General features: G+C 44.7%; 2 protein-coding genes across 2 annotated transcripts; both read right to left on the bottom strand.

Moving 5' to 3' along the window:
- Positions 1-206: 206 nt before the first annotated feature.
- Positions 207-27,173, bottom strand: LOC125356828 (interleukin-36 alpha-like). Its single transcript, XM_048353528.1, has 5 exons — positions 27,160-27,173; positions 7,845-7,909; positions 2,665-2,778; positions 2,138-2,277; positions 207-419 (listed from the first exon to the last, which is right to left on the bottom strand). Exons 3-5 carry the CDS (start codon positions 2,768-2,770, stop codon positions 207-209), a joined length of 459 nt encoding a protein of 152 aa, XP_048209485.1. The 5' UTR covers positions 2,771-2,778; positions 7,845-7,909; positions 27,160-27,173.
- LOC125356808 (interleukin-36 gamma-like) lies at positions 7,704-13,005 on the bottom strand. Its single transcript, XM_048353514.1, has 4 exons — positions 12,990-13,005; positions 12,377-12,487; positions 11,056-11,195; positions 7,704-7,913 (listed from the first exon to the last, which is right to left on the bottom strand). The coding sequence occupies exons 1-4, from the start codon at positions 13,003-13,005 to the stop codon at positions 7,704-7,706; spliced, it is 477 nt and encodes a 158-aa protein (XP_048209471.1).
- Positions 27,174-27,828: the final 655 nt, after the last annotated feature.

Below are 27,828 nucleotides of genomic sequence, written 5' to 3'. Positions count from 1 at the left end.
CTTTCTTCCCAATCTAGCTAAGATTTTACTGGATTCCCCATTTAACCTGGTTTCTGTTCTTGGAAAATTGGGCACAACTGTGACAACTGTGCCTCCTCTTGTTGGATGGGTTTGAATGACCGTGTTATCCATCCTTCAAGAAATAAAATGGAGGAAGCAAAGGCAAGATTCTCTTCATGGGAAGCATCCCCGACACCAGACTGACCTCAATGCACTGCAGTCAATTCGAAGTCAGTGATGAAGGTCTGGCCCAGTTCTTGGGTCAGAAAAAGTGGGCAGCCCCCTTGGGAGCAAATGCCAATGAACCAGCCCGGAAAGGCCACAGACTCAAAGGCTGAGGTCCTGGCGCTCTTGTTGTGGTAGAAAAGAAAAGGCTTCACCGGCTCCCTTTGGTAGTACAGCTCCATTATGTTCCTTTCCTAGAGGATGAGGAGATCCCCGTGAGAAACGTTGCTGCTAGACCTGACCAGCATTCCCTTGCCCACTAATATTCCTGTCCAAGGTCTCACTCCCCATTCTCTACAGCAGGCCGGGAAACCTCAGAGCGGGGAGACAGCCGCACAGCTCCGTGCTCCTAACAGAAGCCTCTGAGAGAAGGCGTTGACGCAAAAGTGTCTGGAAAGACAAGGCTCTGACTTAGCCACTATCTGTTGCCTACAAATGGAGAAACCAAAGAATATTTACAAAATAGTTACCATGAATTTTGACAAAATATAGGTCTTTTCAGTCAGATTTCTCCAGCCATGGCACTGCTGACATTTTGGATGGGACAATTCTTTGTTGTCAGGCTCATGGTTCTCTGTTGTGCAGTGGAGGGTGTTGAATAGCATTTCTGTTCTCTACCAGATAAACACAAGTAGCATACCATGGGCTCCTGTTGTGATAACCAATAGGATCCAGATGCTGACAAATGAGCAAATTACCCCTAGTTCAAAACCATTTTTTGTATCTTTCCAACAGATGTAGTGTTTGCCTATACTTGTTTACCAAAAATGTCAAGAGCTTTCTTATAATGCCCAGAGAGCTAGTTCAAATTATTCCGCTCTAATCGATAGTATTTTTGACACATGGTATAAAGATCACAATTGTTTAAAATGCTTGCAATAGAGAGTTCTTTGTTCACGTAAGATTCTGACTATGTTGTGTCGTTCTGATATTTTAGGAAGATGGCCCATGGTAGTGAGCGCCTGTAATCCTGACACCAAGGAGACTGAAGCTGGCAGATCCTAAGTGTGAAGCAAGCCTGGGCCGCACATTGAAGTCAGAGCTAGCACGAGTTATAGAATGTGTAATGAGGCCCTGCCTAAAAGGGAGACAGACAAACAGACAGAAAGACAGAGACACAGTTTTTAAAAAGAAAAAAGATATTTTAATAAAGTCATCCACTTTGGGATAACTTCTAAGAGAGTGTGTGTGTGTGTGTGTGTGTGTGTGTGTGTGTGTATATGTGTTTCTACTGGATAATAATTCTTGAAAGCTGGGCTCCAGTTGTTCCTGGCAGCTGTAATCCTAGCTACTCAAGAAGCTGAGATCTGAGGATTGTGGCTTGAAGTCAGACTAGGCAGGAAAGTGCATGAGACTTTTTATCTCCAATTAATGAGCAAAAAACCAGAAGTGAAGAGGTGGAACTGAAGTGGGGGAGTGCTAGCCTTGAGCACATGAGTTAAGGGACACTGTCCAGGTCTTGAGTCCAATCCTTATACTGGAACATATATGTATATATATATGTATTTATATGTATGTAGTTATATATGTGTGTATATATATATATATTTCCCCCCTTACCAAGCTACTTTCATAAAACAAACAGTATTGTATTCAAACACTACTCTGTTGAATGGCAACGCCTTTGTACAACTACCTAAAAATTTTTTTAAATCTATTTAAAACATAAATAATAAAAGTGTAAGTGGTGTAGCAGGCCAGCTTCAAAACGCCTGTACAACTTTTTCTTTTACAGTATACACTGCCACGAGAGAACCAAAACTAAAGATGGGTAAGAATGATGAGTGAGTTGTCTTTACAAAGCACCCTAAAGCCAGTTTCCATGAGGTGAGCGCCCTGCAGAACAGCCAGGCCCACGCCCGCCAGCCACGCCGCGCCACGCCACGCCACGGCCCTCGCTCCCCACGCACACCTTCAGCTGCAGCTCGGGCTGCTCCCCGTCCTCCGTGCAGAACAGGCAGCAGTTCGGCTCCTTCAGCCCCAGGTACACAGGATCCCCTCTGCCCTTCTCAAGCAGGTCAGGATACTTGCACGGCAGCAAGGTGACAGTGACTGGAAATACAGTGCAGAACGTGTTAGCTTTTTTTTGGGGGGGGGGTGGGGTGGCATCTCTGAACCAGACTTAAGGCAACAGAGATTGGGCCAATCTGTATGGAAGGGTCAGTTTGCTATCACTACTTCACCCACACTCTTTCCATTAGCAAACTCGTTCTCTTATAGATTCAAAAACTAATCTTATCCTAGGTTTCATACATGTATCTGTCTCCTTTTCTCATTTATCTTTTCTGACTTATTCCCATAATCACAGAGCATGGTTGCCCATTCGATGTTCTTCCACCCCGCTAGAGCCGATCAACTCCCCTACTGTGAAATGAAAGGCAAAGGGCACCCAGCAGCCCCGGACCAGGCGGCTGCCTGCCTCGGCCCTCGGCCACTCACCTGGAACCGTCCGCTCTTTCCTCGGGACTGCTATGAGCGTCTGGTCCTGAAGGATCCACACGCGATGACTGAGATCTTGAATGTACCTCTGCAAAGGTTCTGGCATGGACAAAGCTGTAGAGAAAGTAACCGTGCAAAGGTGAGGGCAGAGGTACCGAAGAGCCCCCCTTTCCAACTGCTTGCCCTCCCACACACGTCCTTACTTTTAGCCATTGTGTCCGTGGGGTTTCAGAACCTCCCAGCAATGAGGCTGTTGAACGTGCAGACTGACTCCAGAAGAAAGAAGAAATCAGCCAATCCCCAGCTAGCACAGCTCCACCCCGTTCCGGTTTAGTTTACTCTGTTGGTAATGAGCCCCACAGGGCTCCCATTTCCCAGGGCTTCCTTACCTTCTGGGCTCAGCCTCTTGTCCAGAGAGGCAGCGGCACCTGGGACTCCCGTGAAGGGCGAGGACTAGAGCCCTGAAAGGACGGAGCGTACAGTGGCCCGTGCCTTTTATTTGCGATGACAAGGAAGTAATTTCTGTTTGGATTAAGCCTGTCATCCTACTCAATTGCTGGTTCCTGTGTCAGAGGACTCATTGAGGATTTAGATGAATAAATGTCAATTACATCTTGGTTGTGACTTACCCTAGCACCTTGAAATAGGAGGGCATGGAAACCCTTTAAGAGGAACAATCAGGAAAGGGAGTCACAAACAGTGACTGGCCGAGGAGGGAAGCATTATTGGACTTCCCCAGCGTGGATGAATGGACTCTAATGGCACACTGGAATACTGTCTCTAACAGTGAGAGCCCCTAACAGGTACAAGGCTGAGTGAAGAGGGGACCAGTCTCCTAAGACCTCCATCATTCTAACCACTCCGACATAGCCTGCCATTAGCACATCCTCTCAATCTCAGGTCAGGAAAAGTCACCCTGGGGCTGCTTCTCAGAGCCACCATGAATGTTGCTTCTTTACCAAAAGAGCCTTAGCCAGAGCAAGGCAACTCCTGGATACCTTGCCCCCCACAGTTCACATAAACCATTGCCCTGTGACAGGGGGAGGACGCCTGACTGCCACACGCCTGTCCTTCGGTCTTCCACGGGGGGAACTGAGATAATGCTTCTGACGCCAACCTTCAGCCCATCCGAGCTCACAGCCTCTTCACCAGATCCCAGAGCCTGTGAGCCTCACACCTGCAGGGTTTGTATCTCAGGGAGAGACACTTCCAATGGATACTGGCCTAGCCACCAACCATGTCCTTTGGTAGAATAATACTAAGGCTTCTCAGAGGGGCCCTCATGGGCTTAAACCTACTAGGGGTCTATATGGTAGTAGCACTGTCTCTACTTGACTTTAATAGGCTCATCTCCTGAATGAACTCTCTTTCCCTGGGGTCTACCTTAGGGACAACCCAAACGAAGTGTTCAAAAGTTCAGCAACATCCACAAACATGTACGTCCTTCTTACTTACTCAAGGTGTAACCCATGGATGATGTGTTGGAACCATCCGATAGCGTGGCAGAATTGTACAATCTCAAATCCTACCCTGGGTTTATAGAATCCAGATCGGGAACCCAAGCGGCATTAAAACAGCTCCGTGCTCTGTGTTTGTAGCACACACGCATGTTCCCAGCAAAAATAAAAAAAGGAAAGAGGCCATGGCTCAGGGTGAGCCTGGTTCTGGGAAGTGACAAATTCATGGCACGTACACCTCATTTCCTCCAATCTCTTGGAACCGTGGGACGGGTTGATAGGGCATCAAGCAAAGGGTGTGGAGAAACAAGACAAGAGAAGTCCTGACTGGAAAGTGATGGAAACAGACAAGCCCTTCAGTGAGCCAGGTCTCTCAAACTGTATTTGCTTTCATGTAATCAAAACTCATTCCATCAAGACCCAAGAAACCTTCCTACGAGGAAGGAAGGCCACTTAAATCTATTTTACCTGTCGATATTTCACATGTAGAAGACTGCCAGGCATACTTGGAAGGAGGGAGGGAGGGAGGGAGGGAAGAGGAAAGAAAGAGTAGATAAAGCAATCCCAACGAACCCTATCAACCCCAGTGGGGAGCCGGAGTGGGAGGCCGGGGTGACGGGAAAGCCAGGACACAGGAGACCTGGAAACATGAGCCATGGCACAATGGAGCCCGCTTGGGGTCTAATTAGTCTCAGGATCAGAGGAAACGAGTCTCACACGTTCAAAGCACAGGACTGGCAGGTCAGTAACCTATGGACCAAGTCTCCGTCCCTGCCTCTAGGAGTTCAGAAGCTTCCATCCCCTGGGGGTGGGACTTCCCCTTCCTCCACCATGAAGACAAGAGGGGGCCAGTTAAACCCAATGCCTATCCACCAAGTGGCCAAGAGGGTGCGGGGTAGACCTGGCCTCCTCATTTCAATAATAGCTATCGTTCACCCAGCGTTTGCCATGACCTCATTCCTTTGTCAAATTCCATAGTACCTTGTGAAAAAGCCTTTCGTAGATCTAAACAAAACATTATTCAAAGGGGAAAAATAAGCATAAATCAGATATCAGCAAACATCGATGAAAAAAATAAAATCAGTCCCTTCAGAAAACTAGAAAGATTTTAATGCAAATTTTGCAAAAAGATAAACTAAGGCACTGCTATACATTTTTTAAATGTCTACATGGGACGTTAAAGAATCCAGCCACATGAATGCATGATAAATTAAAAACTCTCAGGCCCTCTTCATAAACTTGATCTCACGCCGAGGCAAGCTCAAGGAGAGGCCCTGTGCACCGAGTAATGGCGCATCCACAAAGGCAGAAAAGCAAGGCCATGTCTGCTGTGGACGGCCTCGGCTCCCGCGGCAAAAGGAACCCACCACAGTTTGCTTAAAGCAAAACGCAGGCTGTTGGGGAAAGAAAACGATTAGCACGGCTGGGCTTTAGTGACCAACCCAGGTGATTCTGGCGTTGCTTCAACGTGTAATGAGTCAATGTCAGCCTTTACCTCATTACATAATGCCTAGGTAGCCAGAGGGGTTCCAGCTTGGGTGGGCCATCTGCTGAGACACTGGAAAATTAAAAACTCTGGCCATTGGCCAGGACAATTTGTTCGGGAATGACTGTCAAGTGGGGAGATGGGGTCTGGCTGCTGCCATCGTGGCCCTGCGGTAGATGGTAGGGTCTGTCATCTCGTCATCATGGCGGAGGAGGGTGAAACTCCTGCCGCTCAGGTGATGGGCGTGCCCGAATCCCTGGAGATGGGTGAGCACTTGGATGATAGGTTACTAAACCTGTCAGTCCAGTGCCTGGGACTTGAGTCTACGGTGACCCTGCCCCCTGGCCTGACCTTATTTAGGCCCAGACCAGCGTGGGCACCATTATGCCAGGCCACAGAGCTCCATGTTCGCGTCCTGGCTCCTGGCTCTTCTCCGGTCACCGTGGTGTCCCATCTCAGCTCCTCACTGGAACTGAATTGGTTTGTTGGTGTTGCTTTCGTTCTTGTTTTCCTCTCTAGCCTTCATGGCTCAGTTTCCTGACAGGGTTAAGTGTCTAGGCTGGCTGCTGGTCTTTGAAACAGGAGTCCACTATGCAGTTTAATAAAGGCTTTTAATAAAGGCTCCCAATCCAACCTCTTGAAATGTGGCTTCTCCATTTCCTCACAGTACAACAATAATTTCTTATTTCTTGCACAGTGTTTCATAATACCCCAGCTTCGATTGAATCAAAACCCAAGAGTGCCATGACTTCCAGTCTGGGTACGAACTGTCACCAGTCATATCTCTCTCCTCTATTCACCTCCCTCTCCTGAAAAGGCCCAAAGAACTGATGTTATTAATAAAAAATTATCAAACTATAAAAAAGTGAAAGCATCACCCTAGCACACCGCCTTCCCTCCTAAGAGTAACTTCCATGTCTGTAAGTACAACATTGCTTGTATTTACTGTTCATTGCAAATGTGTAGAAAAAAAGAAAAAGAGCATCTGATTTAAATTCAACAGAGATGCAAATGACATTTGTCTGGTGGAAAATACAGCACCTAAAATTAGTAATCATTGACCTGGAAGCAGAACATATACATGGAGTAAACCAGAAAAGGTAAAACTGGAGACGCTGCCTTATGAAGATATAGGATTGAGGTGGGAGAATATTGCTTTCGGCCATAGATGTGCATTATTTTGGTAAGGATGTTAAAAGATTTGTAAGAGGAACTCGCAGTATTAGTTGGGGGGGGGGGTGTGAAATCAAAGAAAGGGGTGGGCAGAAGACTGAAGAGAGGAATAGTGGAAGAACGCAGTCATCATATTTGATGTAGTATGTGTGAAAAATGGAAGTAGGAAAATTGAAGTCACAAATGAGGTTGGGAGAGATGGCGACAATTATAGAAGGAGTGACATTGATCAAGATGCAGTACCCTCAGAAGCTGACATGTTCAACTGAGATCCCTTCGTACAACTACTCAAAGATGATAATAATAAAAAAAGTCTCAGCAGCAAAAATTAATGTTTTATTAACATGAATTACTAAATACAGTCATTGTTTCCGTGCTAGGAAGAATCTGCATCCTCAGAGTCCCGGGGCCCCGTTGTTCATGAGTTACCAGGAAGTATCTTCAGGTCCAGCAGCCATTGTACCTGAGCATAGTTTAAAGGGTTCTAGTCATTCTAAAACAGTTTACTACCGCGGGAACCCAAACCCCCTTGGCTGGAATGCCCATCTCCCTACAACAATCAGCTGCTAAAGGTCCAGGGAAGCACGTCGTTCAAGGCCTGTTAGCCTGGAGCTCCTGCTACTCAAATGGAAGGATCTGTTACTAACTACAGTGAGTGAAAACAGGTGTGAACCAGGCCAACGATCCTCCATTGTCTCAAGCACCACAAACACATGCTTGAAAGCATCCGCTACCCCTACGCACCCCATCTACTCCTGAGTCCAGCGGCCACGATGCCACGGCTTCTTTACACAAGAGGAGATGAGGACAGCAGCGCGGCTCACCTCTGGACACCAATGTGGAACACAACAATGAAGTCCTATAAATAAAATGAACATCAAGAACCGGAAAATTTGACACAGAGTCCTCGGCCCGAGCTGAGTTCAAGCCTTTGTATCTAAACTAAAGTGAATATTGTGTTGTTTTCCCGGGGCTGAAGTGAGGAAGATGGGCTGCTCTGTCTTGGAGGCGGCGATAAACCAGCCTGGGAAGGCCACGGACTCAAAGGTGGAGGTTCTGCCCACCACGGTGCGGAAAAAAAGGTAGGGCTTCACCGGCTCAGGGCGCTTATACAGGTCGAAAACTTTTCCTTCCTGAAATGTAAAAGAAGAAAAACAGGTTTCTTGAGGTGTTCAGTTACTTGTACAAAACAACAAATAGCCCAAAGTTCAGAAAGCTTTATCCATTTATTAAATGAGGACAAGCAAAATGTGTTTCAACATCTCACCTTCTCTGAACCCACCCTCCAATCCAGGTGCCACAGGAGCGATACCGGGAGCAGCTTAATAACTAAGTAGACTCACTTGAGCAACAAATTACTACTCTTCTCACGAAAGAAGTTGAAGGAATCCTCGAAGGGATGAGGTAAAAATGTGCAGAAATAAGCCTAGGACTTTCCTTACCAAGCCTCAAAGTGACAGCCAACAGCCCGGAAGAGCAGCTATTAAGACAAAAGACAGCCAGGTGGTGGTGGTAGTGGTGGTGGTGGTGGTGGTGGTGGTGGTGGTGGTGGTGTGTGTGTGTGTGTTTGTACACTATCTTGTAACAATTGCTGAACATATGAGAAAGATCACCACCATAAAAGAAGACACAGGAATGTACAGCAAATCAAAGGATGACCCCTCCCCCCCGAAAGAAACCAAGAAAAGGAGCAAATAGAAAGTATCTTCTCTCCTGTATATAGACATGTATAATGCATGTGCGTGTTTTTGCATAGGCGTAACACTGTAAATTTAGGTACAAATGAGTTTTTTCTAAGTAGATTATATACATACAAGTTCTCAGGAGAGATACAAGTTGCTCTATAATTCAGCCACATTTTACCCTGAGTGGGAGAGTTCTTCTACCGTAGGGTTTCTTCACTCAGCTTTTTCTTTGGGTGGCTTCGGCCTTACGAGTCATCCATAGTGCCTGGACAAACCCTTCTTCTATACCACTTAAAAATTCACAATCCTCTACCCTCGAGAAGTTGATTAGAAAAGAGTTTCCACGTAACACCCTGTAGCTTGGGCCCCTAGCACATTCCCCATTCCTGCGCCTCCTTCCTGAGAAGGACTGAGAAAGGGATACGGTCTACACTCACCAACTTACCAGCATTTCCTAGCCTTTCTCGTTGCCCCCAGATGCTCCACTGATTTTGCTTTCTGGACTCAATCATTTCTACCAGAGTATTCGCTTCCGTCTGTATCATCTTAATAATCACGTTCGTTTAGTGATGGGGAGCTATCCCGAGAAAGGCATCATCGAGCGGTTTTACCATTGTGTCCACGGTATGCAATGCGCTCACACAGACAAAGACAGCTACATCATTAGGAGCCTTGTACGCACTGGCCGTGGTCGGCTAAAGCGTGGTCACGTGGCGCACGACTGGACTGGGGTCACCTGTCACCCAGGCCAGCGCCCCTGCAGAAAACTCCTTCAAATAGTTGCCAGTGTTCCTATCGATGGTTTTTTGCCTCACGGTTTCTCTCTTAAACTCACTCCATCCAGGCCTCCAGCTCTAGCCCCGCACCACGCTCTTCTCACCAAGGCCCCCCGCCAGCCACACAGTGCCAAATGCAATGGTCACCCCTAAATCTTCATCGGAGGGCACAGGCGCGATGGGCGAGCCTTCGGGCAGGATGGAGCTGAGGAGGTACACCATCTGATGGAGAATGGCCTTCACCCTTCAGCACATCTTGTTATCCTCACTGGAAACCGCTCCAGAGCCTGACTCCTGTGACCTTTCACCCCGCCTCCCTCCCCCAAGTCTGTGCGCAGCCTGGAACAAGAGTAACCCTTTCAGACCTTAGTCCAGTTGTGTCACTCTTCTGCCCAAGTTATTCTGGGGTTCTCATTTCACTTAGACCGCAAGGCTCCGCCGTCCTTACAGCAGATGGCAAGGCTGCTTCCAGACTGCTCTCCTCCCTCTGCATCTCTCCTTAGTCCCTTCGCTTCTGCGCACCTGTTTCTCTGGTCCTTGCGCTTGCCCTCACTTGCACACCCTGCGGATGAACTTTCCTGCCTCCTTCTACCCTGCTGAAATTTCACCTCAGTGGCACGTTCTGTATCGTTTGTCAGGGTGACCTGACTCCACCTCTGCTTCTGGAACCCCCAGTCCTTGTTCTGTTCTGATTTGTTTCACTGGGACATGTTTCGCTGGAGTTTTTTTTAAAGAAGGAATAATGCCCTTTAATGTATCCCAAATTTACCTATTATTATATTTGTTCTTTTCTATTTCTATCCTCCCCTAGAATCTAAGGCCAGGACTCTTTACCATTCTATGTAGAGTCATGTCTCAACTTCCAGTTCAGTGTTGGAGGTCAGTTAAATACTCACATATTTGCAAATTGTATTGGATCTAGTTGAATTAAATGAATCAAAATAAACTTTATATGGGGCTGGGGATATGGCCTAGTGGCAAGAGTGCTTGCCTTGTATACATGAGGCCCTGGGTTCTATTCCCCAGCACCACATATACAGAAAACGGCCAGAGGTGGCGCTGTGGCTCAAGTGGCAGAGTGCTAGCCTTGAGCGGGAAGAAGCCAGGGACAGTGCTCAGGCCCTCAGTCCAAGGCCCAGGACTGGCCAATAAAAAAATAAACTTTATGGAACAAATATATATTTACATATGTATTTTTATATATATGTGTGTATATGCTTTATATGTTTAACCATATAGACATATGATATATAGACAGATATCTATGTTTATGCATATACAAACCTATATAGACAAAGAGGGCTCCAGAATTGGAATTATAAAGAGTGATATTTCAGAACATGCTATAGAATGATCGTTTAGCAGCTAAGGCTGAAATGTAGTGGTGAACTGGGAGGTGGTGCCAGGAAATTCTCCGACAGCATAGCACAAAGAAACAAGTAGAGAGTGTGACGTGACAGAAGGGGTAGACCTAGGTGAGATGGCATGAAACACCAGGTGCCACCCCAGACTTCTGATGACTTTTGAATAGGAATCCCAAAAGGTGAGATCAAGCATGGCTGGGAAGGGAACACACTTGGAGAAACAATCCAGAGAATGAGAGACACGAAATGAGAGGGAGGCAGAAGTCCTCGCCTAGTGAGAGAGGAGAAACCAATGTCTATTCCACGCGCGTGGCACTAGAGGAAATCACTAATAACTATGATGAGGAAAATAAGAATATTTCTCTTTCCGTTCTAAAATGAGATCTCCTACCAAATGAAGTTTCAAGTGGCTTTTTCAATGGGATTTTTCTTTCTGTCTGAGGAACTGACCTTTAGCTTCAGTGTGGGCTGACCTCCAACCATCTCACAGCACAGGCACTTCGCTGGATGCTCAATTCCCAAATAAATGGGAGTCCCTTTGTTTTTCTCAAGGGCCTCTGGATATTTGCATGGGATAACAGTAACGGTGACTGTAAAGATAAGAGAAGAGGGTGTCATTTCCCTGCTGAATCAGAAAAAAAAACTGAATAGTCCTGTTAATTCTACCTGACTTAGCCGGGCAGTATTGGCTTCTAAGTGAGACCCATCAGATGGCCAACTACCACATCCAACCAGCCATCCACCCATCCATCTCATATAACAACCACTGCCTTGCTAAGAGGAGCCCAGAGTTCACAGATGCACATCCACCTTGCGCCTGAGATTTTCTCACCTATGCGTCAACACCTGGAGACTGAGAAGCTCCTACCTCAAGCTGCTGCTCTGATCTTTGGGGAGGTGTGGCTATTCGCATGTTCTGCCTAATGTGATATTGAAATTGGCTTTCTGCAACCCCGAGGCCACGTAGAACGTGTTATTCCTCTTCCACAGAAAATATCAGCAGCCATCGCCGTGATTCCCAAGAATACTCCTCCACCGTATCTGATTTCTTTAGTCTCATCTGAGAAAAATTGATCACTAATTTCTCTTTGTGAAAAGGGTGAATAGAGGGACTGGGAACGTGGCTTAGCGGTAGAGTGCTGGCCTAGCATGCATGAAGCCCTGGGTTCAATTCCTCAGTACCACATACACAGAAAAAGCCAGAAGTGGCGCTGTGGCTCAATTGGCAAAAGTGCTGGCCTTGAGCAAAAAGAAGCTCAGAGATGGCGTCCAGGCCCTGAGTTCAAGCCCTAGGACTGACCAAAAAAATTTACTTTTAGAAATGGTGCTGTGGCTCAAGTGGTAGAGCACTAGCCTTGAGCTGAAGAGCTCAGGAACAGCACCCAGGCCCAGAGTTAAAGCACCACGAATGACCAAAAACAAAACAAAAAAAAATCCCAAAAGGGTGACTATTCCCCCTTCCAGGTAGTCGCCGCTGTTTGGACAATGTGATCATTGTACTTATTGATGGGTTACAATGAGATCACTGGAGGCATGGGTACACGCTATGTGATATTAATCACCTCCGGGTAGTTAGAACATCCACTCCGTCATACATGTCCTGCTTATTTGTGAGGGAAACATCCACATGTCTCATTCCTAGTCATTTTGAAACGTACATCACCGCTTACTACAGTCACTCCACTGAACCACAGGCCATCGGCGCTTACGCTGTAACAACAGGCCACGCCGGTGTGCAAAGGGGCCAGGCATTCGCGTGAGGTCCACTCACCTGATTTCACGTGTTTACTCCGGGGAACTGTGACCAGGCTCTCACCCCGGAGGACCCATACCTGCTGGTCTAAATCTGAGACATTCACGCTCTGAGGATTATGTGAGGACGCTGTTGAAATGGAAATAAACAACACGGATGCCTGAGGACCAAGATGACTTTCCTAGACACTAGGAGAAAGACCACCCAATCCAGACCCCTCAGAAAGGAAGAGCAGGGACCCCCCCAAAGGGGCAGCCCTCTTGTGACTCACAAACCCAAGCTTTCTCTCCGGGAAAGCCGTGGAATCTCACGAGGAGATCAAGGGCTCCCGAGGATGGTAACTACCGTAGGAGGGCAAACCACCCGGGCAGATGTAATAAACACTCCCACGGCGTATCTGTGCCGAGGCCCAACTGCCCTCTTAGGAGCTGGATTTAGCTTAATGCTAGGGCCACCGTGCATGCGCAGTGGTCCTCACGCTCTGCAAGTTCAAGGCCCACTCGCAGACGAACAGCATCAGAGGCTAAGGGTCATTCACAGAGGAGGACAGAGAAGGCCGAGGCGTCCCGAGGACGTGGCTGTAAGCAGAGTACAGGTAGCTCAGACTTCCCACACCCCATCTCTGTATTACCGTGTCCCTCACTCATAGTGAGGTCGCCTCAGCACCTGGGGAGGCAACAAGGAGAGAGATGAGCCTCGGGAGACATGTCCGAGCCCTTCCCGGGACCCTGGTCCCTCAAGCGCTCATTCTAGATGAGAGGCTTGGCTTCTCGGCCTAATGGGAGGACCAGAAAGTTTGAGTTACCTCTTGGGATAAAACTTCAAGGCAATCTAAGGGAGGAAATTATCTCCCTAAAATTTTCCTCTACCAACATCATCCCTCTGTAAGTTCCAAGGCCAAGCATGACATTTGAGGGAAAATCATGGACGTCTGTTTCTGCCCTAGGGGTAAGGGAAGGTTCTAAGCCACGCAGCTCTGAATCCCAGCAACTCCTCAATGAGAGGCGTCAAGTCCCGCACAGGCCAAGAGCCACAACCACCCCAGGCCTGGCCCTGTTCCTTTCACTGAGCCTCAAAGAACAGAAGGCTCCAAAGTCAGCTCTGGGCTATACCTGACAAGGAAGTCGAAGACACCTGATCTCAGCTCCAGCAGCTTCTATGAGTAGCAGTGCGTTCTGATGGCCGGGCATTTATCTGGATGGGCAAGAAGGGCGGCACCAGCTTCTCCATGGGGTGTGACAAAGCATGGAAGCAATCCAGTTTCTCCTTCCAGAAGGTCTCAGCAAGCTTGGGTGAAGCAATCTCAAAGTCAGCACAAGTATGACTTGTCTGGGCTCTCTGACACGAATGCTGAGCGAAGCCCGAATCCGCCACACACAAGCAGAGCTGATGACAAACCTTTGGCTTCTCTCAAAGGGACAATGGAGGGACTTCCCCCACATTCAGCTTTCTTGGGAGGTCACTGTGGAGTTAGGAATGGGCACGCGCGGCAGCTTCATGACTAAGATGCCAGTGGGAGTCAGGCTCAGGCACCCGGTCTCCTTGCTCAGTCTTTCATGCTTGCTATCTTTCTGTTTTCTTTGTGGCCTACGAGGAACATCTTGCGGAGACCCTAATCCTATTGCTTACACACCTCTGTTCAAACTCAAGCTTAGGGTCACTGAATTCCTTTGGCTCCATTGATAGTCCCCTCTACTGTGTGTCTGTTGACATATCTCCTTTCATGGTATGCTCACCCAAAAAATAACAGCATCTGAAACGCCCTGGCATCCGGCTTCTAAATCTCTTTCGTCTTATTTCAGTGGGATCCTGTCTAGAAAACAGAGCCCATGCTAGGGATCACAAAGAGAACTGAAGATAAGGACTTGATATACTTTGGTTGAAAGGCCAAAGAGCCGGGAACTGGTGGCTCACGCTTGTCATCCTAGCCACTCGGGAGGCTGAGCTCTGAGGAGCGTGGTTCGAAGGCAGCCCAGGCGGGAAAGTCCATGAGACTCTTATCCCCAACTAAACACCCAAAAAGCTAGAAGTGGAGCTGTGGCTCAAAAGTTAGAATGCTAGCTTGGGCAAAAAAGCTCAGGGACAGTGCCTGGCCCCATGACTGACATACACACACACACACACACGCACACGCACACACACACAAAGAAGAAAAAGGAAAGAAAGGCTAAGGAATGAAAAGGATGCTGGGCACCTTTATTTTTACACCTATATTTTTAGCTACTCAGGAGGCTGAGATCTGAGAATTGAGGTTCAAACGAGGAAGGCAGACGAATGAGAAAGACTCTTATCTCCAATTAATCAGCAAAAACTAGACCGGATGCACGGCTAAAGAGGTAGAGCGCCCACTGGGCTCCAAACACCCAGCGCCAGCGTCCGTTGTAAATTCCCTAGCTTAGACTGCAGCATGAACGAATGGAATTAAAGTAGAGGAAATAGAAATAGGCTCGATACTTTACCCGTAAAAGGGGCTCGCTTAGCTCACAGTCTTGTGGCTGGAAGTCCAAGAGCAGGTGAACCCTGTTGATTCAGCCTCTGGTAAAAAGCCTCATGGTGGATGGAAAATAAATCAATCAAACAAGAGGAACTGTCGAAAGCAAGCTCCTGGTGAGAAGCCGGAGTGGGAGAAGCCAGCTCCTTATAGTAACACGGTCGCAGGACCTAACTTGGATTCCACAAAAGCTATGTTGATCCCTTCATCGGGCATTGCATAGAGTGATCTGATCACCTCATAAAAGTCCCATCAGTTCCCAGCATACACACAGATGACCACACGTCCAACACGTGGCCACCTTGGAGGACATGCTCAAGGGCTGGTGGTCAAAAGGAAAGTTGGTTTGATCATCGAATGGTATAGAGACCTGGCGAAATGGCCCAGGACTTTTATCTAAGAATGGTGGAGATGGATATTCAGATTGCATGATGCTCATCTATACTGAAGACTTGGAGACTATTTACTGTTGATGCTAGGTACAAGCTTTGCTATGCTAACACAATGCAGTTGCCTGATCCTTCCTGTTAATATTATCATGTGGAACAACGTCACTGTTGTACATCAAATGTGGCTAACTTCAATTCTAGTAAGGTCGCACAGGGAAACATTTCTTATATCTCTCAGTCCGGGTTCTCAATTTCAAGTGCTAAGATGCTATCATCAACATTTTTTAAACTTTGGTAATTAGCATTACTAATTTACTCATACCCACATGCTAATTACCACATTAACATTTACAGGCCATTCTTCGTGTGCTACTTTGGTTGTCCAACTTAATATTAGTGATTTTGAATAAGAAATATTGGTGTTTTCTTTATAACTCAGTTTTTATTGCTGTTTTCTGTATTGTTGAAAATGGATGCACAATGTAAGTCTATTGGTAGAGTTTATGTATTTATTGCTGCAGCTTAGTTGATAAACTGTAACACTCCCCTCAAAATGTTGATAGCCATCAAAGGAAACCGAGTGGAAGAGAGCTTGATCATTCACTACCAGAGGAATCTCAAAATCTGTTTATAGGCGCCCAGTCGATTACTCCTTATTCACAGAACCAGAACGACAATCAAAACCAATAAAACAGAGGGGACCGTGAAGCAAGAAAGGTTATATGACCACACACACACACACACACACACACACACGCACATGCACACACACACGCACACACGCGCGCACACACACACACACACACACACACACACACACACACACACACACACACACACACCAGCTACACAGAATCAAATAAATACAGAACAAGACCTAGAATCTATTACTACCATTCAAAATCCAAGCTCTTTTCTGGGGTGCTCACAAAATTCACTTGGGCATCCAGAGAGGACCAAACCCATGGTTTGCTTGCTGTCAAGGGCTACCTAGAACCAGGGCTGGCGGTCTGCTCTGGAGATGCTACTGGTAAGGAAGGCACTGACCAACATGGAACTCTGCACTGCTGACAGGAACACATGGCGTGTTCCAGGGCCACGGAGTCCACTTATGCTCCGGCAGGCTGGAGGGAAGGTCAGCCGGAGTCCTGGGGCAGACTCAGCGAAGCCTTTGCCCAGTATGGATGGGATGATGAGGTTAGAGAAGCTCAAAGACCCGCGTTTCTCCTCTTCCAAGCCGACAAGCCCGCGGTCTAACCCGAGACCGTGCTTCCTGTGGGTTCACCCGTCACCTCTTCTTTAACACCTTCTATCTGCTTCGTGGGGACATGGAGAGCAGATTGTCAAGTTCTCAAACATAACCCCAAAGCGGCTCCACAATATGGCAGAAATAAACTAAAGAAGCATTAGGAAACTTTTAATAGCCGGGCTCGGCGCACACCCGAGAACTCAGCTCTTAGGAGGTCCAGCTTGGAGTGCCCGAAGTTCAAGTCCACCCTGCCTCGAAACAAAACAAGAGAATTTGACAAAAGAACAGAACCGTACAGACACATTTCTATTTTATTGTAGCTATCGATCAAATTGTGCAATTACATGTGACAACCTCAACAAAGCTAAAACAATTAAAAAAGAAAACCCAACAGAACATAGTGTAACACCTGAGGAATACTTGTAAGTGAAAGCCCTGAAGTTTGAAATTCCTGGACAAAGAGCCAAATGAACTCCAAGCTTTTGTGCAATGGGGTCCACATCTCTCTCTCTCTCTCTCTCTCTCTCTCTCTCTCTCTCTCTCTCTCTCTCTCTCTCTCACACACACACACACACACACACACACACACACACACACACAGAGTCCACGAAAACATTGACTGCCATCAAATTATAGAATTTTGGAGAAAAGACGAAAACAAAAAACCATGAAAGAAAATAAAAAGGCAATCTTCTCAGGGGAAAATAGTTGCAACATATCTAACAAACAATTTAGATCCTAATTTTTTTTTTGATCGTTTCTACTGATTGGTAGGGAAAACTAAATAACCTTACAGGACAAAAGTGGGCAATAGATAGAAGAAGAAGTAGTTTGCCAGATAGGATATATAAATTTCCAGTAAATATAATTAGGTATAATTAATGATACTAATAATAAAATGTAAATCAAAATAATGAATGAGCTTTAGTCTCCACCTACCAGGAAGGCACAAATTAAGACAGTAGGCAACGGTGCAAGGAAGCATTTCTTCACCATAGGACTAAATGTGCAAATCAGCTCAGCCTGCTTCTGGAAAGCAATTTTGCAGAAGCAATTACAAATTTAAATGTGCCTATTCTTCACTTGATAATTCCACTTACAAGCTACTGCTTAAACTACTTCCAGCTCCAAATTCTAGGCAAGCCCTATGCAAAGGTGCTAACACAATAATTTTATTTCCTAAACTTTCAGCAAGAAAATTGAGTTTACTTCTATAGGATATTTATTTTAAAATAACTCCATGTTTGACATAACAATATATTGGCAATTGTTGGGGGGAAAAGTGTTTTTAACAACAGTATTTTGAAGTCTCTTTAAATTCCTGACTGATACCATCAATAAGAGCCTACTCCCATAGGTAAGTGGGAGAAAATATAGGAATGTTTATTACCTTTCTTCTGACTAAGAGACTCGTAATTTGTTTTTCTTGTGTGGGTCACGGAGCTTGAAATCGGGGCCTGGGTGTTGTCCCTGAGTTTTGTTGCTCAAGGCTAGCACTTGAGCCACAGCTCCCCTTCTGGCATTTTTTTTTTTTTGGCAGTTAATTGGAGGTGAGTCTGGTTGACTTTCCTGTCAGGCCTGGCTTTGAACCATGACCCTTAGATCTCAGCCTCCTAAGTAGCTAGGGTTACAGGCGTGAGCCACCAGAGCCTAGCTGGTTCTTTCTGCTATTCTGGGTGTTTTCAAGCTGCCATTGCAGCCACTTGCCAGTCTACAGCCTCGCTCATTTCTGCATCCTCACTTACCAGCATTTGATGCTCAGGAATTGTATTCAGTAGTCCTTTGCGGGATGTGCAATCATCTACTCATTCGCAATCATTCTACTCGAGTGTTATGAATGGAGTATGATTCATAAATTCTGCTGATTTATAAATTCACAATCTTCACACTTCATTTTGCTAATTAGTGTGTGGGATTTCACTGTTTTTGTAACTGCTCTCATGATGGCTTCCTGTCTCCCAACCACAGTGTTGCAAAGTGCTCCTTTTTCCTTATTGCTCCACGACCCCAGCACAGCTCTGACAGCTTCCCCACAAGCTAGTAATTATGCTTCCGTGTCTTGAGCTACTCACGGTGGCACCCTGTGGTCAGTAGCTGGAGCTTAATCAAGCAGAGTGCCTTCTCTCATAAGTGGAAGTTAGGCCTAAAATATAAAACATATATGAAAACATACATAGGGTCATGTGCATATATTCACAAAGTGACTTTAAAAATGACATACAAAGAGTTGGATTCCCATGCTCTAACTCCTTTGAACAATTATCTGGCAGTTTAAGAAAATGAGGAGGGGCTGGGGATATAGCCTAGTGGCAAGAGTGCCTGCCTCGGATACACGAGGCCCTAGGTTCGATTCCCCAGCACCACATATACAGAAAACGGCCAGAAGCGGCGCTGTGGGTCAAGTGGCAGAGTGCTAGCCTTGAGCGGGAAGAAGCCAGGGACAGTGCTCAGGCCCTGAGTCCAAGGCCCAGGACTGGCCAAAAAAAACAAAACAAAAAAACAAAAAAAAAAAAAAAAAGAAATACGATTCAGATCTACTCAAGGATTACTATGTCACCGTGATGATGAGCACACATTATCTCTGTGGTGCTCCAAGAGGCAACTAAGACTCTTCAAAAGTGTCAAGGTCGTACAAGACAAAGTCCTCTGCTATGGGTCCCAGGAGGCTAAGCAGATCCGCGGAATAAAGGCACAGGAGAGACAGCGAGGATTCAGACTGGCATCTGAGAGAGGACGTAAGGAGGGAAAATTACAAAACTCAAATAAAACCTGTAGTTTCAGTGTCTCACCAATATTAATATTCTAAACTTCGTTATTATATTAGGATTACATTTTTAATATAGAAGAAAACTGGATGAGACCTGCATGTGACCATTACACTTTCCTCGACTTTCTCGATAAGTCCATCAATGCAAATTTTCTTCTGCGAAGGAAAATAGGAGCTGTGGTTATAGTGCGGAGGTAAAGCACGTGTTTGGCATAGATTCGGCCTGGGTTCAGTCCCCAACATAAAAAGAAAATAGAAAGAGAGAGAGAAGGGAAGGCAAGGAAAAGAACGGAAAGGAAAATGTTACATAAACTCTAAGAGGAGTTTGGTGCTGATGATTCTTTTGATAATTCCTTTCAAGCAAATAAGGTATTTCACCTAAAGAAGAAAAATTATGAAAGGAATGACATCGATCAAGATAGACTGTACTCATAAGCTGACTTGTTAAGTGGTAATTCCTTTGTACAATTACTTGAAGACAATAAAAATAAAATTTTAAAAGAAATCAGTAGGGTAGGCCTATACAAAGAGAAACATTCTGTAAAATATTACCTACTTGGTGATTTAATTTTCTGTTTTCTTGATTTTCTCCAAACAAAGCAACTAGTGGTTGTCTTGTAAGTCTGAGTTTTCTTAGCTTGAATAAAAAGTTGTCTATTATACTTGCTATAAGATAAATATCTCTAGGACAATAAATATGTTTACATACAAAATACACAAAGGCCGCTACATCACCAAAGAATTAATTCTTTAAGGTTTTGGTATTTCTATTCCGACAGATACTTCAAAAGAAACCATGTAAGACATTTGATAAGTGTTTAAATAAACATGTAACTTCTAACATATTGACAAGAAGTAAACACAGCAAGGGTTACAGGTCAATCGCTGGTATTACGGGGGGGGGGGGGGGTGGAAAGTACAACTAGGACCACATTTCAAGTATTTTGGGGGCTGGGAATTCGGCCTAGTGGTAGAGTGCTTGCCTTGCATACATGAAGCCCTGGGTTCGATTCCCCAGCACCACATATATAGAAAAAGCCAGAAGTGGCTCTGTGGCTCAAGTGGTAGAGTGCCAGCCTTGAGCAAAAAGAAGCCAGGGACAGTGCTCAGGCCCTGAGTTCAAGGCCCAGGATTGGCAAAAAAAAATGTTTTGGAAAAATTGATAATATGTTGAGTCCCTGGGCTAACAATGCCCCCCCCCCACTTCAATGAATTTGTCCAATCAGGTTCTATTTATCTACTTACCTTCCCTTTTCAAAGTTGATTTAGCTAAGAGTAGATTTTTAGCATGAAATTACCAGAGATAATTTGAACATTAGAATAAATTTACTGGGATGCCCTTGTAAAAATATAAATATATTTTATCTGTATTACAATGAATTCACAAATTGATTCCGGGCCATTTGATATTGACATCCCATTCCCAGGGCTGCAATTAACTAGCAGACCTATTGACTTGGCTGCTCTGGAACTTAGACTCGCTGCTGCCACCTACTGGCGCTAGAGAATAACTACTCCAGATTGCCCTCCTGGGAGCAAATTTCAAAATGTAATTTCTATTAAATACAGACCACTTTGGCAATATCATAAAGTCGAAAATCCTAAATTGCATTGCCTCAAGTTTGACTTTTAGTTAGTCATTGCTAACATACAGAAATGGTTTTTCAAAGATTTGTCTCATATTTATTAACCTCACTGACCTTTGTTATTAGCTCTGATTGTTTAGTGATGTAACTTTGTTACCACATCTACACACAATTTTATGTCTTTCTTTCTGATGTTATCTCTAAGTGCTTCAAGCACAGTATCAAATGGTTATTAGTGGTCTTGCATTGTTACTTGTCCTTAAAGGCAATGAACTTAAAGTTTCTCAGTTACATCTTAAATTTAATATAGATTTGTGCTGTACAACCATTTATAAGGGAAAGAAATGCTCCCCTGGCCATCTCTCTTTAGTAAAAAGTGTTTAAAGTCAGAAATAGATATTGAATATCATCAAATGCTTTATCGGCATCAACTGGGGTGACCACATGATTTTTTTCCTGCTTACTATATGGTAAATGTGGCAGATCATAGAATGTTGAACCTTCTTTGTATTTGTAAGACAATGCTTACACTATTACAAAATATTTTCAATATATCGTTAGATTTGACAGCTACTATTTTATTTGTTTTTTTTTCATTTGCCTCTGTAGGTGCTATCATTTTCTGCTTCTGAAATCAAAATTATACTTTCCTTAAGACATTGAACTTTTGTCTTTCTGCCTCCTGTATACAAACAGGGATATAGTAGGAATTAACTACTCCTTCAGAATTTGATAGAATTCAACCTTAAAATGTTTTCCATCTAAAGATTTTGTAAAAGGCTGGTCCCAGGCAGCTGTTTTACTTCTGTGGTGTGTACTGACCTCGTTCACTTAGGCTTTAAAGTCCTGAGGACAATTCTTCACCATGCCTTTGTTTTTCAAAGTCTGCTTATTTATGTGTAGTCTTTCCAGTATCCTAGTTTACACTAGGGAAAATGGCTCTAGTTGAGGACACCATCACTTCTTGCTTGAGCCACTCTGACATAGGACCAACAATTTAATCCAGCAAACATTAATGTGCAAAACTCACTCCTTACTTTAAGGAAACACAGCTATTGCTACTCACACAGCCATATTTCCATTTCTCTTTGACTGGTCTGGGGATGAGGTTTGTGACCCAGCACTTACCTGCTGTGCTTGAGTTCTCAGCGTGTGTACGTGCGCGTGCACGTGCACGCACACACACACACACATTTCTATTTATACATATGTCTTAGCCTGGAACTACGGTTCAAGTGGTAGAGCACTTGCCTAGCACCTGTAAGGTTCCGAGTTCAAACCCCACTACCACTAAAATAGGAAATTAAATAAATAACTTTAAAAATGAAAGGAGAACTCAACTTCTCTGAAAATAAATGTCTAGTGAACTCATCCCACTTGTGTGATGGTGTGTATCTAGAAATGCCTGCATCTGAGGTTGGATTCAAACTTAAAACCCCCAATTATAGATGAATAAACAACAATATCACAAGTGTCCATGTCCTGAGCAAGGGCTCGGTGACAGACTACTGAAATGAAATCATGACTTCTGGCCTCCGCAGCACATGGGACGGGAGATGGCAGGAGAGGACGTGGATCAGGTGAGCAGTGAAGGGAGTTAACAACCGGGAGACCCAAAAGAGCAAACTGGGTTCTAGATAACAGGCACTGTTATCTGTTATTTTTGCTTAGCAAACCAAACATTAATGGGCAAATTAAAGAACTGAATCGGTCTTTCCAGTAGGAAGTTAAAACATTTTCTCCTAAGGGGCCGGGGGACGGCCGGCAGCGCAAGCCCCACCCGAGGCGCCTGGACCTCACGGACTCTTACAACTAAAGTCACAGGCGCTGGTGGGCAATACCAGCACAGCAGGGACACCTGGGCCTGATCACGTTCCCCCCCCCTCACAGCGGAGGCGAGGTCTGAGGGTGCCAAGCCACACCCGGACAGTCGATCCCACTGGGCCCCACACATACTGCCTCCCCCCCCCAACGGACTCGCGGGAGGGCGCAAGCACAACCCAACAACTCAGGGCTCGCTCTGGGAGGCATACCCCGCTAAAGTGGACGGGGCTACAGCGCCAGCGCCTGTTGTAGCGGGCACACAGTGCACAAGTGGGCGGGGCCCCCGGCAACAGCACCCGCTCTGGTAGGCGTACCCTGCACAGGTGGGTGGGGCCACAGTGGCAGCACCTGCTCTGGTAGACGCGCCTACACAGGAGGGAGGGCAGAGCTACAAACCAAACCTGAGAAGCTATCCACAGATCTCCAGATGCGCAAATCACAAAGAAACATAACACAGTTCATCAAAGAGCAAGCCAACTCGCCAGCTCCAAAAAGCAGCACGACTGAAGAGGAGATGGAGAATAAAAAAGCAAATGAGGACATGTTAACAGGAATGATGGAAAGCGTCAGAAATGAAATCAGAAAACAATTCCAGGAGTTTAGAGCAGAAATCTTGAAGGACACCCAGGAAGCCAAGAAAGAAATGGAAGCAAAAATGGATACAATGCAAGCCTCCTTTAAAGAAAATCTTATCATCCTGAGAATTGAAATTCATGAAAAAATAGATTTAAAATACAACTCTTTAAAGGAAGAAATTTCCACGATCAGAGCTGATATGACAACCATAAATAGCTCTCTGACATCAATACACTCCGCAATTGAAGCCATAACACAAAGAGTGGACCACATAGAATCCAGAATCTCTCGCCTGGACGATGAAGCAGCTGACAACAACCAGAAAATGACCACACTCCAAGAAATGGTGAAGCTTCAGGGCAGACTAATCCAGGAACTAATGGACAAAGACAAGAGATATGATCTGCGCATAATTGGAATAGAAGACGGAGCCGAATATCAGAGCAGAGGGCTTAATCATGTTCTCAATAAAGTTATTGCAGAAAACTTCCCCAACCTCACAGGGGACCCCCATCCAGGTAACCGAAGCCTATAGGACACCTGGCAGGCCAGACCCCAGGAAAGCCACCCCAAGGCACATAATATTCAAGACTACAGACCTCAAGATTAAAGAGCAAATTCTGAATTCAGCCAAAGTGAAGAAAGAAATTTTCTACAATGGGAAGAGGATTCGAATAACAGCTGACATATCCACACAAACTTACCAAGCACGAAGTGAGTGGAAGAACACCATCCAAGTACTTCAGGCTAACAATATGCAACCTAGGATCAAATATCCAGTGAAACTGGAGTTCACATTCGAAGGGAAAACCAGATCTTTCCACACCAAAGAGGAGCTAAAGGAATATGTGAATAAAAAACCAGCCCTACAGCGAATTCTAAGAGGGGAGCCCCACCCAACAGAGATCGTACAAGACACACAGACAGAAACAGAAAGAAACTACAATAGCCAAAGTACAACAGAAAAAACAGCTCACTAAAGACAAGAAAAAAAAAAGGAAAAAACAGCCCAACAAGAAAATGGAAGGAGAAAAAACACCCTTATCCTTGATCTCTTTAAATATAAATGGCTTAAACTCCCCGATAAAGAGGAGCAGACTGGCAGAATGGATTCGCAAACAAAAAGTTGACATCTGCTGCCTACAAGAGACCCACCTTACAGCAAGGGACAAAAACAGGCTTCGAATGAAAGGATGGAGCAAGATCTACCAAGCAAATGCACCCACCAAAACGGCAGGTGTAGCCATCCTGATCTCAGACAAGCTGGACTTTTCATTAAAATCAACTCAAAAAGACAAAGAAGGACACTACATATTAATACAAGGAAAAATTCAGAATCAAGACATCACGGTGATAAATGTATACTCACCGAACAAAAGAGGCCCTACATATGTTAAGCAAATTCTCAAAGAATTACAGAACAAGATAGACGCAAACACAATCATAGTGGGTGACCTTAATACACCACTCTCTCCAAGAGACAGATCCAACACCCAGAGGATTAGCAAGGGAGCTGAGGACCTAAGTAACACCATATCCCAAATGGATCTGACAGACCTATACAGAATCTTCCACCCTACAGAGACCCAATACACCTTCTTTTCAGCAGCCCATGGATCATATTCCACAATAGACCACGTCATAGCCCACATAAAGAACCTCAGCAAATACAAAAGTACTGACGTCATCCCATGTATTATATCTGATCACAGTGGATTAAAGGTAACCCTCAACAACAAAGGATACCACAGAGGCTATACACACCCTTGGAGGCTAAACCCCACACTGCTATCCAACACTTGGGCCACAGACCAAATTAAAGATGAAATCAACGAATTCATAAGCCACAATGACAAAGAAAACACATCACAAAGAAACCTATGGGACACAGCTAAGGCAGTACTGAGGGGCAAGATCATTGCACTCAGCACCCACATTAAAAGAATGGAAGCAGAGCAGGTGAATAACCTTACGATGAAACTAAAACAACTGGAAAAACAAGAAATGACAGAATCTAAAACGACGAAGAGGGGAGAGATCACAAAGATTAAAGAAGAGATAAATCTGATTGAAAATAGAAAGACCATTCAACAAATAAATAAGACTAAAAGCTGGTTCTTTGAGAAAATAAATAAAATTGACAGAACCCTCGCAAGACTTAAAAAAAAAAGGAGAGAAGAGACTCATATACGTAAAATCAAGGACTCCACTGGAAAAATTACAACAAGTACACACGATATTCAAACAATCATAAGGAGCTATTTCCAAAACCTCTACTCAGCAAAAAACAATAATTTTACAGAAATGGATCAATTCTTAGAGAAGTACAAACTGCCCAAACTGAACCAAGAAGAAATAAATCAACTAAATAAACCAATAACTTACAGTGAGATACAGGAGGTAATCAAGAACCTCCCAACAAAGAAAAGCCCAGGCCCAGATGGATTCACCAACGAATTCTACAAAACCTTTAGTGATGAGCTAATACCAATACTCCTCAAACTCTTCCGTGAAATAGAAACAGAGGGAGAAATCCCAAACTCATTCTACGAAGCTAATATCATACTCATTCCCAAACCAGGCAAAGACCCAACAAAAAAAGAGAACTACAGACCAATATCACTAATGAACACAGACGCAAAGCTCCTCAATAAAATATTAGCTAATAGGATCCAGAAACTGATCAAGAAAATCATACATCATGACCAAGTAGGCTTCATCCCACTGTCACAAGGATGGTTCAATATCCATAAATCAATCAACGTAATTCACCACATAAACAGATCTAAAAATAAGAATTACATTGTTATTCAGTCAATGCCCAAAAAGCCTTTGACAAAATACAACATCCATACCTATTAAAAGCTTTGGAGAGGGGCTGGGGATATGGCCTAGTGGCAAGAGTGCCTGCCTCGGATACACGAGGCCCTAGGTTCGATTCCCCAGCACCACATATACGGAAAACGGCCAGAAGCGGCGCTGTGGCTCAAGTGGCAGAGTGCTAGCCTTGAGTGGGAAGAAGCCAGGGACAGTGCTCAGGCCCTGAGTCCAAGGCCCAGGACTGGCGCAAAAAAAAAAAAAAAAAGCTTTGGAGAGAACAGGAATAGATGGAACATTCCTCAAAACAATAAAAGCCATATACAACAGACCAACTGATAATATCATATTAAATGGAGAGAAACTTAAATCATTCCCTCTAAACTCAGGAACAAGACAAGGATGCCCACTCTCCCCACTTCTGTTCAACGTAGTACTGGAATCCCTAGCCATAGCAATAAGGCAAGAGGAGGACATCAAAGGGATCCACGTCGGCAAGAAAGAAATCAAGTTATCCCTATTCGCAGACGACATGATCTTATATCTGAAGGACCCAAAAAACTCAGTACCCAAACTCCTACACCTAATAAAACAATTTGGCAAAGTAGCAGGATACAAAATCAATCCACAAAAGTCAGCAGCTTTTCTGTACACCAGCAATAGACAAACAGAAAAGGAAATTATGGAAACAATTCCACTTACAGTAGCCAAAAAAAGAATAAAGTACCTAGGGATCAACTTAACCAAGGACGTGATGGACCTATTTAATGAAAACTATAAAAATCTAATAAGGGAAATCAAAGAAGACACAAGGAGATGGAAAGACCTCTCATGCTCATGGGTAGGCAGAATCAATATAGTGAAAATGGCCATATTGCCCAATTTGTTATACAAATTCAATGCAATCCCCATCAAGATCCCAGCTACATTCTTCACTGAAATAGAGAAAGCAACCCATAAATTCATATGGAACAGCAAAAAACCTAAAATAGCCAAAGCAATTCTAGGCAAAAAAAGCAGTACAGGGGATATCACAATACCAGACTTCAAGCTCTACTACAAGGCCATCATAACAAAAACAGCATGGTATTGGTATAAAAACAGATCGGAAGACCAATGGATTAGAATTGAAGATCCAGAAATAAAACCACACTCTTACAGCCAGCTGATATTCGACAAAGGAGCTAAAGACATACAATGGAATAAACATAGCCTCTTCAACTACTGGTGCTGGGAGAACTGGGCAGCCATATGCAGAAAACTCAAAGTAGACCCAAGCCTATCACCATGCACCAAGATCAACTCAAAATGGATCAAGGACCTCAATATCAGACCTGAATCCTTGAAACTACTGAAGGACAGAGTAGGACGCTAGAACTTATAGGCACAGGAAGGAACTTCCTGAATAGAGTCCCAGGGGCACAACAAATAGGGGAAAGACTTGACAAATGGGACTACTACACATTAAAAAGTTTCTGCACAGTTAAGGACATAGCCACCAAAATAGAAAGACAGCCAACCATATGGGAAAGGATATTTACCAGCACAGCAACAGACAAAGGCCTGATATCTGTCATCTACAGAGAACTCAAAAAACTAAGCCCCTCCAAGCCCAATAAACCTATTAGGAAATGGGCAAAGGAGCTAAACAGTCTTCACAAGAGAAGATATAAATATGGCAAAGAAACACAGGAGGAAATGCTCAACATCCCTGGTAGTAAAGGAAATGCAAATATAAACAACCCTGAGATACCACCTCACCCCAGTTAGA

Source organism: Perognathus longimembris, chromosome 8, assembly GCF_023159225.1.
Source record: "Perognathus longimembris pacificus isolate PPM17 chromosome 8, ASM2315922v1, whole genome shotgun sequence".
Taxonomy (NCBI): domain Eukaryota; kingdom Metazoa; phylum Chordata; class Mammalia; order Rodentia; family Heteromyidae; genus Perognathus; species Perognathus longimembris.
Note: the sequence above shows the minus strand (reverse complement) of the source record. Positions and strands in the feature narration are given on the sequence as shown.

Bases quoted from the DNA above. Each gene is read 5' to 3' on its own strand.
- LOC125356828 (XM_048353528.1), bottom strand. From the start codon at position 2,770: ATGCCAGAACCTTTGCAGAGGTACATTCAAGATCTCAGTCATCGCGTG. The intron at 2,278-2,664 runs GTGAGTGGCCGA...CTGTATTTCCAG, and splicing joins GAAAGAGCGGACGGTTCCAG to TCACTGTCACCTTGCTGCCG. The intron at 420-2,137 runs GTGTGCGTGGGG...CTCATCCTCTAG, and splicing joins AGCCCGAGCTGCAGCTGAAG to GAAAGGAACATAATGGAGCT.
- LOC125356808 (XM_048353514.1), bottom strand. The intron at 11,196-12,376 runs GTGAGTGGACCT...TTATCTTTACAG, and splicing joins GAGTAAACACGTGAAATCAG to TCACCGTTACTGTTATCCCA. The intron at 7,914-11,055 runs GTCAGTTCCTCA...TTTACATTTCAG, and splicing joins AGCCCACACTGAAGCTAAAG to GAAGGAAAAGTTTTCGACCT.